At 45.0% G+C, this 16675-nt stretch overlaps 1 protein-coding gene and 1 non-coding gene across 5 annotated transcripts in view; one reads left to right on the top strand and one right to left on the bottom strand.

Moving 5' to 3' along the window:
• Positions 1-16675, top strand: part of ACVR1B (activin A receptor type 1B) — a 35155-nt gene that overhangs the window by 4180 nt on the left and 14300 nt on the right. For 2 of the 4 annotated variants that reach the window (XM_004429055.3, XM_087442368.1), the window contains exons 2-3: positions 13543-13782; positions 14593-14841. In XM_004429055.3, the coding sequence (XP_004429112.1) occupies positions 13543-13782; positions 14593-14841 (489 nt within the window). Of the gene's footprint in view, positions 1-10821; positions 11166-11385; positions 11487-13542; positions 13783-14592; positions 14842-16675 lie in introns of those variants that run through there. The other 2 variants (XM_087442365.1, XM_087442366.1) reach the window with 2 other exon arrangements.
• Positions 7912-8011, bottom strand: LOC147914731 (small nucleolar RNA U13). Its single transcript, XR_015555037.1, has one exon. It is a non-coding gene; the product is annotated as a small nucleolar RNA U13 (small nucleolar RNA).

The following is a 16675-nucleotide window of genomic DNA, read 5'->3' as shown; positions in this document are numbered from 1 at the left end:
AGGAGTCGGCTCCTCAGACCTGCCGTCCCCTGCAGTCTCGCTCCGTTTCTCTCTGTCTGTAGGCCCTGCCCCAGGGCCAGGTTCCAATGCCTGCTCTCGGCGTTCGCCCTCCTTGGTTTCTCAGTCTCACGCACGGTCTGGCCTGAGCTTGGGCTTCCGAGGCACCATCTCTGTTCTTGTCTGTCCTCGCTGCCTGCTGGCTTCTCCATTGTGGGCAAATATAACGCCAAGCCAAAATACCACTTCAGAGTGTTGCTTTCTTTCCCTGGCTCTGTAGAGTTGCCAAACTTTGGTTTAGCTGTGAAGTTTCTGTCCCAGGCCATCTTACCTGCTCTCTAGGTTTCAGAGATGGGGCCACTTCGGGCAACTGGTGTTCTTTTTGGTTTTCTTCCCTCTCCGCTTAATCTTAAGCCTGCATTTGTCTTGCTAAATAATTTGAATTTAACATAATGAAAGTAACTGCCTTTCATTTTAAAGTATTGATCATTCCTAATATTTACACTGTTCCATATAGGAGATTTCTTTATTCATTCGGTTGGGTATGTACCTGGAGTGATTCTTGGCATGGGGAAATAACAGAGAACAAGATGGACAAAGTCCATAAATCTATGTCATGGAACTTACAACTGCAGTGGCTTAGACTGAAGATAAATAAGTGAACACAGTTATCAGTCATGGGTGCTGTGAAGAAAATAAAACAGGATGTTGTGCTCGAGTGTGCTGGGAGCTGCCATTTCATATCTCTCTCAGCTTCGTTGTTTCATCTGTAAAATGGGGCTAATTCAGTCAAGTCTTGTTATTTGTGGTAATGTTCTATGAAGTCAGTTCAAACACTGAATTAGCGTATGCTGAACCACTGCTCCTAGGAGAAACAAAGGGGTGGGTTCCTGTGAGCCTCTGGTGACAACATTTTCATCAACCGATCAGTGTATAACCTTGTTTTGTGTGTGTTTCTGTTTAAAGACACCTTATCTAATGTGCGGTCATGTGCCTTGTAATGATGTTTCAGTCAATGACGGACTGCATATGTGATGGTGGTCCCATAAGATTAGTACCACGTAGCCTAGGTGTGTAGTAGGCTGTACCATCCAGGTTTGTGTAAGTACACCCTGTGATGTTCCCACAATGATGAAATCGCCTGACACGTTTCTCAGAACGTATCCCCGTCATTAAGCAACTCGTGGCTGTATATTGTTGGTTCATTAACATTGAACTCAGGGCCAGCAGCACTATAATGCATGCCTGAATGAAACTTATCTAATATACGTGTTATCTCTGGAAGGGACATCACTGTCTTCTTGAGCTTAGGAACACTAGACAGCATTTACTCTTGGAGGCCATTTTAAATAGTGAAATCACCAACAAAAAACACAAAAACACAAAAAGCCCAGCACTGAATATGACATGAACAGGACCTGTATTTACAGTACGAGGGCTGAAACAAGGCAGAGTGTTGCCTTGTTCAGCCTCAGCTGGGAACGTGTGCATTGGGTGACTCAAATTTTTTTACCACTTTGCGCATGTCTGCAAATGACTGAAAGCACCACGAGTATTGATTTTGGGGATACAAATAAATTTTATCAAGTAGGCAGATTCACAAATACGGAATCCATGAATAACGAAGATCAACTGTATTTTGTTAAAGCCATACAAATAATTGTAGTGGAGAGAAAATTATGTGGAATTCCAAGGATGTGTAAATGGTTTCACTAAACCAAAATTTTAATATGTACAGTTAGAAGTCCTATTTCCAGCCTATAAATGTACTAAACAGATGTAATATGATGAGTACTACTGTGGTGATCTAAAGATTCCTTAAACAGGGCTGGCCCAGTGGCGCAGCAGTTAAGTGCGTGCGCTCTGCTGCAGCGGCCCGAGGGTTCGCAGGTTCGGATCCTGGGTGCACACCGACGCACTGCTTGTCAAGCCATGCTGTGGCGGCGTCCCATATAAAGTAGAGGAAGATGGGCACGGATGTTAGCCCAGGGCCAGTCTTCCTCAGCAAAAAGGGGAGGATTGGCATCAGATGTTAGCTCAAGGCTAATCTTCCTCATCACCCCCCCCCCCAAAAAAAAAATTCCTTAAACACATATGTATTGAGCACCTACTGTGTGCCAGGCACTGTTGCAGGTGCTGGAGATACAACAGTAAACAAAAGGAGAAAAAACTGCCTTCCTTCTTGAAGCTTACCTTCTGGCGGGTGAGACAGACAATAAGGAAATAAAATATAAGGTGATTCTGCCTACCACAGTCCACCCTCTGCCCCCACCCTCCAAGATTCCCGGCCTTTGGTACACACACACCTTCTCCCAGTTATTAAACATGAATCTGGGTACTGGGTGAAGGGATTTTATAGATGTAATTAAGGTCCCAAATCAGTTGACCTTCAGCTAGGGAGACTATCCTGGTAGACCTGACCTAATCAAGCTAGCCCTTTGAAAGCAGAGAATTTTCTCAGCTGATTGCAGAAGAGGATGTCAGAGATGCTCCAGCTGGCTTGGAAGAAAGTGAACATCCATGTGTGAATTGGCCTCATGACCAGGAACTGTGGGCCAACTCTAGGAGCTGAGGGTGGTCCCTGGTTGTCAGCAAGGAAGGAAATGGGGACCTCGGTCCTTCATCCACAAGGCAATGGAGATTGCCAACAACCAGTGAGCTTGAAAGAGGTCCCAGCCCTAGATGAGAAAGCAGCCCTGGCCGACACCAGTTGTGCTGTGCCTGGACTTCTGACCTACAGAAATTGTGAGATAGTAAATAGGTGTTGCTTTTTAAAATGTGTGTATGTGGTGACTCAGATGGTGATGTCAGGAGAAGAAAAGTGGGAGGAGGGAGTAAGAGAAATATCCCAAGATAGGCTCAAGGGTACTTGAGACCTGGTACCCAGCCTGTTGATGGACCTCACGTGTTAAAAAAGTCCTTTGATCACTTGTGGCTTTCATCTTCTCTTTTCCTAGATATTGAGCATTTGAAGGAGAGAGGAGATTGTGGGTGCTTTGGAGATAGGTTTTTTAGATGGTTGGGATGTTTGAGTTGAGGAATGTGGGAATTGAAGCTTTTTTTTTTTTAGTATTTTTGATGAACCCGTTGCCCCAAATCTTTACGTTGTCTTGGTGTGCGTTTGTCTGTTACATTCTACACTTGTGGTAGTAAGATTGAATCACATTCAATCAGTGTTCATTTCTAGACTGCAGGACCAAGCTGAATGTTGAGAGGAGTACTGAGGAAAGAGCCTGTCCTTGCCCTGTAGAAGTTTACACACAAACACATTTTTCTTCTGCTTGTTGGAACAACCACAAAACCGTGAAGAGCTCAAACCCTTCTCGTTCACTGGGATGACATAGTAATAAAAGCATCTGATTTGCTGGAGGTTTACTGTATACTCGAGTGTTATGCTAAGCACTTGTGTGACATCATTTACTCTGTAGAGCTATTCTCTGAGGCACTCTTACCCCATTTTACACGTGAGAAAACTGGGGCGTAGAGAGGTTAAGCAGTGCACCCGAGGTCTGACCCCAAAGCACGTGCTCTAAATACTGTAGTCTACTATATACTATGGTGACTCTTGCAGTGACTTTCTAACCAGTGTCTGCCTGCAGTCTCCCACTTGCCCTCCGTCCTGCTGGATTAACTTTGGAAAACACACCTTCTGCCTCTGGTGGTTCCACCACTTTTATGTGGCCTCCAGAGTCAACTCCAGACTCTTTAGCCTGGTGTCACAATCGGTCTGGCCCAGTCTCCCTTACTGCCCTTGTCTCTGGCTGGAACCTCGGTATTGTTGTTGTATCTGTCCATTTGCTGTGGACCTAATATGCCTTGTGCTTTTCATGACCTTGGCCTTCTCTTCCTAGCCAAATCCAGCATCCTCCAGTGTGAGACCTCCTGTGTCCTCATGCCTTCCCCAGTCAGTGATTCCATCCTCTCAGCTTTTCTCTTTGGTCCACCCTGGTAGGTTCACATGGGTTTATAGTTGTCTGCTCCTCCCACTCCCATCTCTACCCCTAAGCATTGATGCTAGGAACTGGCTTATTCTTTATATGGCTTTGTCCTGTCACAGAGCGTTGCATATCTTAAGTACTTGATAAATTTGTGTAATTGAATTCATCCATTTCTTTTCCAACCTCTCAGCAAAATCCAAGGTAAATAATTCCAATTCTGTCCTGCTGTAATTTTGTTATCTCCTGTATATAGTTTTTATCCCAGTTACTCAAAAATGCCACAAACATTTGTGAGTTACTGGGAACATAAGAATCTCTCTCCCTACCTCACCTCTTTCATCTCTGTTTGCTCTACCACCTGCCCGTCTCATGCCAGCCACATGAACTTGATCTCAACCTCACTAGTTTTATTCTCAGCCTGGCTGATTTTTTTTTTTCTCCTTCATTGTCCCAGTTGCTTGAAACAACCATTCCTATCCCTCTTTTTTTTTTTTTTTTTTTTTTTTTTACCGTTTTTTAATTTTTTTGTGAGGAAGATCAGCCCTGAGCTAACATCCATGCTAATCCTCTTCTTTTTGCTGAGGAAGACCGGCTCTGAGCTAACATCTATTGCCAATCCGCCTCCTTTTTTTTTTTTCCCCAAAGCCCCAGTAGATAGTTGTATGTCATAGTTGCACATCCTTCTAGTTGCTGTATGTGGGACGCAGCCTCAGCGTGGCCGGAGAAACGGTGCGTCTGTGCGCGCCCGGGATCCGAACCCGGGCCGCCAGTAGCGGAGCGCGAGCACTTAACCTCTAAGCTACAGGGCCGGCCCCTCCTATCCCTCTTTTACTCTAAACTGTGACATACAGTATCTCCTCTCCACTCATCCATAGCATAGTAAATAGGTCAGGAGGCAAATACAAAATACCACTGATAAATATCCTTCCCTGCCCTAATGAGGCAGGAATATGTCTAAGTACAACAAAGAAAGAAAACAGAATGGTTTTACATTTTCATTATAAACTGCAAGTAAAGGAGAAATACCAGATTACTGGTAGGTAGTCTAAATATGATGGCAGAGCCCATAGAGTTAGATCTGAGGAACACTGGACACCCTCCATCCTAATGATGCCTCTCATTCCAGTTTTACCTTGTCATTCTCCTGGGCATCGGGTGGACCCTTGCTGGCTGTTCAGGTATTTGCAGTCAGCCATAAATTAAGTTGCAGTGACAGGTCTCCTTAGCGTAAACATCAAACGTCTCTTTTGAGTGAGAACAAAGCTTTCATTCTCTAGACCTGAGGCTTAAGGGTGAACTTGTTTAAACAGCTCTCTAGGGTTGGGTTTGTCTCCAAGTAGAATGTCAGGAAGGCAGTTTGTAGAATAGATATAGTGTGGAGCTGGCTTTTCAAACACCTTTCTCTTATGCAAACCCCATTCCGAGACCTTTTCCCAGATTGGAATTAAGTACCAAGCTTATCAAGTGTCTTATTGTTAAATCTGTGGGTTTTTTCTCTCATACAAATAGCTTCCTTTATTAAGTCAGTTATATTTTTTTCATTAGTGCTTTTTACCAGTACATTTTTTTGTTTTTTTTTTTTTAGGTACCACCAACTACACATGTAAAATTTGACTTTATTATTGCTCTTGGGTACTTGAGAGTTTTTGTTTTGTTTTAATGTATTTTTAAAATATCATTTTGATGATTGTGAAAAGTGAAAATGTAACTTGGGTCTTTTTTTACCAGTAGCGTCTGATTGCTTTACTCAGTGCTACAAGATTTTTCCCACTTCGGTTAGTTAGAGCTGTGGCTGCTGGTCCAGTGTCAGTTCCCAGTTGTTGCCCTCCTACCTCACCCCCTATACCGCCCCCCCAGGAGAACCAAACGTTACCTCTCTTTTGTGACAGTTTAGTGCCAGACACCTCCATTTTTTTAACCTAATTCAGGATTTTCATAAACATTTTGGCAGTTGTCTAGATCAGTAGTTACTGAATAACATTTTCCTTTTTTCTTTCTGTCTTTTTAAAGCAGTGGAACCCTTTTAAAAATGAAAATGTAGAGACTCGTATAAAATGGATAAAAGCTGAGCCACTCTGGCAGAGCCCCTTCCCTCTCACATTATGAGGCTGAGACTTATCGAATGAGGTTTATTAAGCACAGTGCTGTTTGCCAGGCACTGTGCTGGGCAACAGTGAGGACGTGGTGAGGATGAGAAGGACACTGGTTCCCTCCTTGTGCTGTTCAGAGGTTCCTGGACGTCTTGGGGAGCCCAGGGATTCAGGAACGACACAGTCTGAAGAACATCGTACCTCCAGGTTTTTTTCCTGTGCATGTGTTAGGTTTTTGGTGTTTTTGTTTTGTAATTGAGATTGTATTATAAATATTGTTTTACAGAGATTTATGGTAATTTTTTTGTGTGTGTGTGGGACGAAGATTAGCCCTGAGCTAACGTCCGTTGCCAATCCTCCTCTTTTTGCTGAGGAAGATTGGCCCTGGGCCAACATCCATGCCCATCTTCCTCCACTTTATATGTGGGACGCCTGCTGCAGCATGGCTTGATAAGTGGTGCATAGGTCCGTGCTTGGGATCCAGACCTCAACCCCAGGCTGCCAAAGTGGAGTGCAAGAACTTAACTGCTGTGCCACTGTGCCGGCCTCCTATGGTTTTTTTTTTTTAATTGTAGTAAAACACATATAAGAGAAAATTTATCGTTTTTAACCATTTACAATGTACAGTTCAGTGGCGTTAAGTACCTTCATAATGTTTTGCGAACCGTTAGCCCTGTCTAGTTCCAGAACTTTTTCTTTACCCCAAAGGAAGCCTGTAACCCATTAAGCAGTCACTCCCTGTCCTTTCCCCCACCCCCAGCCCCTGACAACCTCTAATATGCTCTCTGGATATTTAATATAAATGGAATCATACATTATGTGGTTTCTTTCACTTAATGTTTTCAAAGTTCATCCATATTATAGTATATATCAGTAGTGTATTCATTTTTATGGCTGAATGATACTCTGTTGTGTGAATATACCACATTTTGTTTATCCATTCATTATTTGATGGACGTTTAGGTTGTGTCTACCTTTTGACTGTTGTGAATAGTGCTTTTACAAACAGTAGTGTACAGATTTTTGTTTGAACACTGTTTTCAATCTTTCGGATATATACCTAGGAGTGGAATTGCTCGGTTATATGGTAATTCAATGTTTAACTTATCAAGGAACCATCAAAAAGTTTTCCACAGTAGCTGCACCATTTTCCTATCCTACCAGCAACGTGTGAGGGTTCCAGTTTCTCTAAGTCTTCACCAACACTTGTTATTTTTCATTTTCTTATGTGAGTGTGAAGTGGTATCTCATTGTAGTTTTTTTTTTTAAGAAATATTGACCCTGGGCCAGCCCCGTGGCTTAGCGGTTAAGTGCGCGGGTGCTCCGCTGCTGGCGGCCCGGGTTCGGATCCCCAGCGTGCACCGACGCACCGCTTCTCCGGCCATGCTGAGGCCACGTCCCATATACAGCAACTAGAAGGATGTGCAACTATGACATACAACTATCTACTGGGGCTTTGGGGGGAAAATAAATAAATAAATAAATAAAATCTTAAAAAAAAAAAAAAAGTATTGACCCTGCGCTAACATCTGTTGCCAATCTTCCTCTTTTTCTTTTTTCTCCCCAAAGTGCCACTACATAGTTATATATCCTAGTTGTAGGTCCTTCTAGTTCTTCTATGTGGGATGCCACCTCATCATGGCTTGATGAGCGGTGAGTAGGTCCATGCCAAGGATCCAAACCGGCAAACCCTGGGCTGCTGAAGCAGAGTGTGAGAACTCAACTACTACGCCACCAGGCTGGCCCCTCACTGTAGTTTTGATTTGCATTTAAATTTGAAATTCATTTGCATTTGAGATGATGTTGGACATCTTTTCACGTGCTTGTTGGCCGTTTGTATATCGTCTTTGGAGAAATGTCTGTTCCAGTCCTTTGCCCATTTTTTACGTCAGACGAGTAATGTGCCAACATCATAGCAAGGTTTGTGGGAGGCACCTCTCACATAACAGCGTGAACACCCAGTCATCACGCTCTGCTCATATTGTTGTTGAGTTGTAAAAGTTCTTTATATATTCTGGATATTAGACCATTATTAAATATGTGATTTGCAAATATTTTCTCCCATTCTGTAGGTTGTCTTTTCACTCTCTCGTTGTTGTCCTTTGATGCACAAAAGTTTTTAATTTTTATGATTAAAATTTATCTATTTTTCTTTTATTGCTTGTGCTTTTGGTGTGATAGCTTACGAGACCATTGCCAAATCCAAGGTCATGAAGATTTACCCCTGTTTTCTTTTTAAAAGATTTAGAACACAGGGCCGGCCCCATAGCTTAGCGGTTAAGTGCGTGCGCTCCGCTGCTGGCGGCCCGGGTTTGGATCCCAGGCGTGCACCGACGCATGCTTCTCTGGCCATACTGAGGCCGCGTCCCACATACAGCAACTAGAAGGATGTGCATCTATGACATACAACTATCTACTGGGGCTTTGGGGGAAAAAATTTAAAAAAAAAAGATTTAGGACACAAGTTTTAGCTCTTTTATTTAGGTCTTTCATCCATTTTGAGTTAATTTCTGTATATGGTGTGAAGTAAGGGTCCGACTTCTCTCTTTTGCATGTGGATATCCAGTTGTCCAGACATTGTGGATATCCAGTGTCTTTGACCATTTGTTGAAGACCAGTCTTTCCCCCAAATGTTCTAGACAGTCTTGTTGAAAATCAGTTGATTATAGATATATAGGTTTGTTTCTGGACTCTCAATTCTGTTCCTTGATTTATATGTCTATACTTATTGCCAGTACCACACTTTTGATAACTATAGCTTTGTAGTAAGTTTCGAAATCAGAAAGTGTGAGTCCTCCAACTTTGTTCCTTTTTTTTCTTTTTTTCAAGATCATTTTGGCCATTCAGGATCACAGAGTTGTGTAGAGTTGTGGTCTTTGTTCTATCCTAAGGAGGCCGTAGGGGGTTTGGATAAGGTCCAGGGAAGAATAATTAAAATAATCATGGGTTGTAATAGGCTATTCTTATCAGTTTGGCCTGTCTGGTGGCTGCTGTCATCTGGAAGGGTGAGGGCCGGGAGGCAGTTTATGATCAAGTTGTAAAGTCATGAAGAGCAAGGGCGGCGCAGGCTGATTTGGGCACCAGCCTCGGACATTGTAGAACTAGAAAGTGGCCCAGTGAAGTTTGGAGGAGACAATCGTGGGGTGCATAAACGGGGCAGTGCTCCACACGCTGAAACTTTCCCCAAGGAGCAGTTAATATAAGCTGAAAATCATAAATACTGCAGCTTTAAACCGTTTTAGAGCATTCTTGGACCTCTGTCTACTATGACAGACGTGGATGTTTGCGGCGTACCTCTTACCTTCTGAGGCTGGTGCCACCGCCCTGCACTCTCCCACACCCTGTTCCCTGGGCATGTGGTCTGAGGCAGGGTACTGAGCTGAGTGGCTGTGAGGTTAGCCCTGTGTGGTGGTCCTTGGGAATTCCTAGGAAGCCCATGTCTCACTGGGTGTCCTCCTAGTGTATGCAGTGGGTAAGAGGGGGGACCTAACCCTCTCCAGTGCCCTGCTGCGGTGAGCTCGTCTTTGCCGAGATCCTGCTGTGTTAGTGCCTCCCTGACATGCAGCTGGACAGTCTGCCCAGGTTGGGGCTTGTCAGCCTTCCTCAGAACTCAGCCTCTCTTGTGAATCAAGTTTGTATTTACATCCTTCCGCAGACCATCTTCAATCGTACTTTGGAACCATGTTCGAATCCTGCCAAAGTGGTTTTGTCTCTGGTTCGGGTTTGACTGACTTGTTAATAACAAAATGCTGGGCTAGTGGGAATTCCATTCTCACCACTTTTTAACTTGCTTGTGTGTAGAGTGAGTTTGTTGTTCCTGTGATTGGTTTTCCTGATTGTGTTATTTCTACTCCGTAACTCTTTGGTCGTGGAGTACGGAGAGTTTTAGGTATGTATTGTTTATATCCTCGTGTGTAGACGGATTTAACCTCATGAGTCACTATGAAACAGATCGCACAAAGGGCTATCATTAGTCCAGATTTAGCTTTTCAAAGAAATCGAAATTACATTTGTGATATACTATAAAAGTAAATTTACAGTAAATTCAGATGTTTTTATAATTTTATTATCACTTATTTTGTTTCAATGAAAAATGAATTTTTTTTTTTGTGAGGAGGACTAGCCCTGAGCTAATATCTGATGCCAATCCTCCCATTTTTTTTTCCTTAAGGAAAATTGGCCCTGAGCTAACATCTGTGCCCATGTTCCTCTACTTTATATGGGACGCCGCCACAGCGTGGCTTAACAAGCGGTGTGTTGGCGCGCACCCGGGACCCGAACCTGTGAACCCTGGGCCGCTGCAGCGGAGCGCGCGCTCTCAAGCACTTGCGCCACCGGGCCGGCCCCTGAAAAATGAATTTTAACAGAAGACTAGCCATAATGTCTATCTTTAAAATTCAGAAAAAGGTATATAAAATTTTAGCAGAACTTCCCAGTGTTGGATCAGTGATCCAAACAATGTGAATTTGAAACAAACTAGATTCAGATGTCAGCTGGAGGATTTTAGAGGTCTAGTTCAGTCCCTTCTTTCTGGTTAATCATGAGAAAAATGAGATTTGGAGAGACTACGTGACTTGCTCAAAGCCACGCGACCAGTTACTGGCAGAGCTGAGACTCTAACAGCAGTTTCTTGCTGTGGTCTTGCTGTAACTCGCCACTTCCTAATTAGTGGTTAAAGAGACACATTTTACGTGTGTGTGTTTATTTGAGTTTTACATTGAGCGGAGGAATTAAAATTTATTGAGCACCTATTTGCTGAGCACTTTTTAAATATATTATTTCATGTAATTCTTACGTAGTCCTGTGAAGTAATTATTAACAGTCCCACTTTACAGATTGGGAAACCAGGGTGCAGGAAGGTTACTAACTTGCTCAAGGTTGTGGGATTAATACTAGAGCTGGTATTTGAGCCTTAGGTCTTTCTGCCCTGTTGCTGCCATGATACCCGATGCAGCTCTAGTGAGTAACTGAACCTCCCCAGGGGTGTGGGCAGGAGTGATGGTTATCTTAAAAATCTGTCTTTTCAGACTTCTCACTCACTCTGTGAAATATGGAGATGTGCACAGCTGTGTGCAGAGGGAGTCGTTCTCCGAGTCCCCCAGCACTGGGCGGATGTTTGGCTGATCTTCATACCAGCTCTGTAAGATAAATGGTATTTTCTGGCTGGGCGGCCGAGGCCCAGATAGATTTAGGGACTTGCCCAATCTCTTATCACAAACCCGCATGGCCCCGCTCCCAGTTCCTCTCTTCGTCCCGTCTAGCATAGATTTCACCACTTTTGTTCTTTCCTGTCTTACACCAAGATTGTTTAAGTACTTCCCAAAAATAATGAGCCACGTGTGGGTGTGTTCGTTCTCCAGAATGAATCACTGTGAAAGAGGCCGTGAACCAACGAAAGGAGAATAAGTATCTGGACCCAGAGACTCCTGGCTCTCCTGCCTGCTAATTGACGGACTCTGAAGTGAGCTTTTTTTCACAAGACGGCTGCGGGTCTGGCCTGTGTGTCCCACTGTGCTCAGAATAGCTCTCTTGGAGTTGTTCGTTTTCCCTTCTTGCTTCCCAAAATAGACCCAATGCTGTTCTCTCTGCTGGACGTCACGCTACATGTATGGAGAGGTGTGCGCTCCACAGAGTTCCCCTGTTTTGTGCCCGAAGGTCCCCACCGACGCAAAGGGGAGTGGGCAGTAGTTTTCTTGGATTAACATTCAGTACTCCAGTGTGAGTAACAGAGGTTTGGATCCAGTATTCTGAGAGTTGCAGAAGTAAATTTAAGTTAGCCAGAAGAATAAGAGAGGAGCAAATGAAGGTATTTGGGAGGAAAAAAAAGGAGGTTCCTTAGTCTGTCTTGTGTCTAATCAGAATTCAGGAGGAATTTGCTTTTAAAATTCGTTTTGTGGTTTGGATCCTGGTCTGAAGGGCACCTGCGTTAAACCTCCTGCCTTTAAAGTGGAACACACCCGGAGCCTTCCGCAGGTAGCTGCGTGCTTTGGAATTTCTCCCAGAAGAAAGGGATCTGATCAAACGCTGTGAAAAAAATGCGAGAGGCATTCAGTTGAGGATCCACGCTGTCCATTTACCTGTCAGTGCTGTCTCTCCTTTGTTTCCTTGGGTGGGAGTGGCAGGGGATTGTGTCATTTATGGAGAGCCTGAGGAAGGAGAGGTTGGACACTGAGATATTTAGAATCTGTTTTGGATTTGAAAAGCCAAGAGCTGCCTTCCAGTGTATTGGAGGAAGAGACAAAGATAGATTGTTTACAGCCTAAAGGGGTGAGTTATGACAAGCTAGTTTTTCATGGGACTGCTCATAAATGTCTCTTCTCTAGGGCCTCAGGTTGAATATATTCCCACTTGGTATCCAGATCACTTAGTGTCCAATCTGAGATGTGGGTGGGCCCTGCCACCTCTACCCTCCGACCGGCAAGTGCTCCATTCAGCACTGTGGGTCACAGCCAAAGTGTCCTAGTGGCCAAAGCCACACTCCTGCCCATCCCAAGAGGTCAGGGCCAGGTTAGGCTCATGGGAGACACTGTTGGGGAGAACCAACTGCTGCTGTCTGTGCTATTCTTGTTAGACGGATAAATAAAGGATTTCAGATTCCAGGGCTGCTGAACTGGCTTTCCGAGGCGCCAAATCCGTTTACAGCAATTTCCTGTCAACAGTGCACACTTATGTATAATACACGCCCAGCACAACTCAGTCCCAGAGACAGTTGCATACACTACCTATTTGAAAAAAATATATATGTATATTATATTTTTAAAATGATATCCAGGGGCCTTTCAGAGGGGTTAAATTTATTGAGCACTTTTTATGCATTAGCTCATTTAATCTTCTCAATAACTGTATGAGGGGGCATAATATCATCCTCTTTGGGGCATATTCTTTTTGCCCCGCATGAGAGGGGCACCAGCCATGGATGATGTTGGACTACTCAAGGGAAGCTTTTCAAAGGAAGTGATGTTTAAGCTGAATTTTAAAGGATTTGTAAGAATTAGCCATTGCAGCAAAAGAACGTGTGAGAGCCTGCATACTGCGTTCAAGAAACTGTGGGCGGGCCTAGTGCGGGAGAGGAGATGGGGTTGATGATGGCTCTGAGGAACCCTAGGTAGTTTGGATGGAGAGGGTGGGGGCAGGGAGATGTCCTATATTCTCCAAAGGGAACATGCCTTCTTTTCGTCCTCAGACATCTAAATTTAAAGGAAAACCTCTTTCTCAGCCACAGAATAATTTATAATAAGTCTAAGGCTAAGTTCAAAAGGTAGTTTGTCTGTTTCTCATAGGCATGAAGTAGAGCACTTAGAGGAAGATGGTGGGGCCTAGGAAGCCTTGTTTGTGACCTGAATAAACAGGTGAAAAGGTTGTGTCTCCATTGATGACCTCATCTTTCTGGCCCCATCTCTATCAAAGCTCCTTATTTTGGAACATCCAGTGTGCTAAGGGATTATATTCTAAGTCTGGAACAGGACTAGGATAAGATCTCACCATTGATGTCAATGTCTGCTCCAACTTCCCTGCAGCTCTGTTGTGTGCGTGCACCAGCTGCCTACAGGCCAACTACACGTGTGAAACAGATGGGGCCTGCATGGTGTCCATTTTCAACCTGGATGGGATGGAGCACCATGTGCGTACCTGCATCCCTAAAGTGGAGCTGGTCCCCGCGGGGAAGCCCTTCTACTGCCTGAGCTCTGAGGACCTGCGCAACACCCACTGCTGCTACACGGACTTCTGCAACAGGATCGACCTGCGGGTGCCCAGTGGTGAGTGGACACCCTTGTCGGACTATTGGCTCATCTTGGAGGTAGGGCACCCCTGTCGTTTCATCCTTCTCTACTCTTCCCCAGTCACTTTGTTTTATGATAGGTAAAAGGACCTTTTTGATGTTCCCCAAGGTGACAAGGGATGGGATTCCTCCTAAGTCAGATTATGGATTAGAGGATGAGGGAGACAGGTTGTCAGATTGGTCCCAGAGGTGAAAGCTGCATTTGGATAGTGGCTGAGCAGCCTCAGGCGGCTGGTGAGGAGTGGAGGAGCCAGGCAGGGGTCCCACAGGAGGGTGAGGGACTGATGCGAAGGAGACAGCCCCAGAGCTCTGGGAAGGCAGCTGCCCGTCACAGCTCTGGTGATGGCACAATGGGCAGAGGGGCTAGAATTGGAGGAGGAGGACAGTGATGGAGGCTGAGGATAGCAGGTACCACCCCTTTGCATGTCTGCCGTTTAGAAGGTGTTACTGGGGAGATCAGAGGAGAAGGAGAGAGACGAGCAGAGCTTAAAGGAGCTGTTGTAAGTGGAAGCGCAGGACCTGGCATCTGGTGGGGGCTGAGGTGGGAGTGGTCCCATGAAATGCTGTGAAATTACAAAGTGGGTTGTGGGTCGACTATTGGAAAGGGCACCTTAACTGGAGAGGTTTGTGTGTGAGAGCTTCCGGGCAGACCAGAGAGATCAAGGGCACCGTGAAGCCACTGAGAGGGAAGGGCATTTGCACTTGGAGGGGGTTGGGAGTGAGGAAGGCCGAAGCTTTCCCTTGTTTTACTCTTTGTTCTTTCCCTCTCCTCTCTCACTCAACCCAGGTCATCTCAAGGAGCCTGAGCACCCTTCCATGTGGGGCCCCGTGGAGCTGGTAGGCATTATTGCCGGCCCGGTGTTCCTCCTGTTTCTCATCATCATCATTGTTTTCCTTGTCATTAACTATCATCAGCGCGTCTATCACAACCGCCAGAGACTGGACATGGAAGATCCCTCATGTGAGATGTGTCTCTCCAAGGACAAGACGCTCCAGGATCTCGTCTACGATCTCTCCACGTCGGGGTCTGGCTCAGGTACCGAGTTCTTCAGGTGTTGTGTCTGCTGTGGGCCTTCATCACTGCTTCTGAGCAGGATAGAGCATTTACAAAGAAGGCCGGGCCTTGTATTTGTTTCTACCAGCACTGAGTCATTTGGTTTCATAATTCCCCTTTTTTTGGAGTCTGACATGCAATAAGATAAGATAGTGGGTTCACAGAAAATCTTTCATTCCCTAGGATTCCAAAGGTCAAGTACAAAACTCTCCATTTCAGAAATCCTGCCTCTCTTTGAGTCTTGTACCCGTCCATCTATTAAAATTCACCTGGTTCCACCTGAGCAGTGGAGTGCTCAATTTAAGGGTCCCTATTGAGAAACGGGAGTGTATTGGGTTCCTATGAGGTGGTGACAGCTAATCATTGATCTCCGAGCAGCCACAAGGGGAGTTTAAGGACGCTGAGTAAAGCTGAGAGCTGGGGTTTGGTGAATCATTGACTCGTACCAATTGCCCAGGGGGTTTTGGTGGAGGTTAAAATAAAGGCAGCTTGGGCTTCCAGCATGGCAGCAGCACCGTGTCCTGCACTGCCTGTTGGTAGCCAAGTCTTAGATGAGGGAACTGAACCCAACACTAAACCTTGATGTTAGACAAGAATTTAGGATAAAGGGCATTGGGTTGCTCAGGTCTCAGGGTACAGCTCAGCTAGCTATTAGATGTGAATGTGACTGCAAGAGTCTTTTTATGAAGATAAACAGTTACTTTAATGATGGTGATATTCTGTTCTTGTAAAACAAAAATCACCCACAAAGGTCACTTTGCCTCTGGGTAAAACATACAGAATCATATTTGTGGGAATTGCATGTGCATTATGTATATTTCCTTGCCACGTGAGAAGACTGTTCTGTAGAGAAATTATGCCATCAGTCATGGCCAGACATTCCTCCTTGCACACAAGGAGTACTTTGAGCTGTGACATCTCCTGAATTTCAGCGGTTTTGCTTTTATTAAGCTCTGCAGTCGGGAGTGCCAAAGTGATGGATATATTTAAAAGCTGCATATTTTTAGGAAGACAGAAAATATGTGGCTTGTTCTTTGCTGAAAGAGGTAGGGCAGTGGTTAGAACTGCCTGACTGACTCTGTGGCTTGATTTGCTGCTAGAGGACGGTAGCTCAGGTTTTCTGGAGTCTTTTAAGATCAGGACTAGCTGAGGCTAGGGAAGGTCCTTGGCGGTTACTTAGTCATCTGGAGTAAAATCACTGATAACTGTTCCTCTTGGGATGTTTTAGTCCATTCCTAATTCAGAATATCCAGAGCTTCCAAAGTGCTGGAGTTTTAATACTGTGGATTTAAAGTAGTAGGTCCTTGCTGCTTATGTGACTTGCAAGTCACGTTGACAAATATCGGTTGAATACCCTCTGATGTGGGGTAAAAAAGAGGAGGAAGAGGCTGAGCCAGGATTGGCTGGAAGAGACGAGGATTGTTGGCAGGGGTCTCACGGAGGAGGACGCCTTTAAAGGGGTCTTGAAGACTGAATTGGAAGTTTTAAGAGAGGTAGGAGGGCAGGGAACATTCCAGGTCAAGGAAAGCTGTTGAAAATTCACCATGGTCTAGGGAACGACAGAGCCGAGAGCCGGCCCAGGGGGTGGGGGCGGCAGGCTGACCCAGGTGGAGAGCACCATGGGTGCCATGCTCTGTCCTGTAAGGTGAGAGGCAGCTACGAAACCTTTTTGTGTGGGAAAATAACTTCATATTTTCCTTTGGAAGGAATTTTGGCTGTGGTGTGGAGGATGAATTCATTCATTTACAGCCTCCTGTTAGGGAGGCAGGGTGGGGCGGGGCCGTGTGTGGGTGTGCAGGGCAGGAGCAGGGTGAGG

This window comes from Ceratotherium simum, chromosome 17 (genome assembly GCF_057802395.1).
Source record: "Ceratotherium simum simum isolate JZ-2026a chromosome 17, ASM5780239v1, whole genome shotgun sequence".
Taxonomy (NCBI): Eukaryota; Metazoa; Chordata; class Mammalia; order Perissodactyla; family Rhinocerotidae; genus Ceratotherium; species Ceratotherium simum.
Note: the sequence above shows the minus strand (reverse complement) of the source record. Positions and strands in the feature narration are given on the sequence as shown.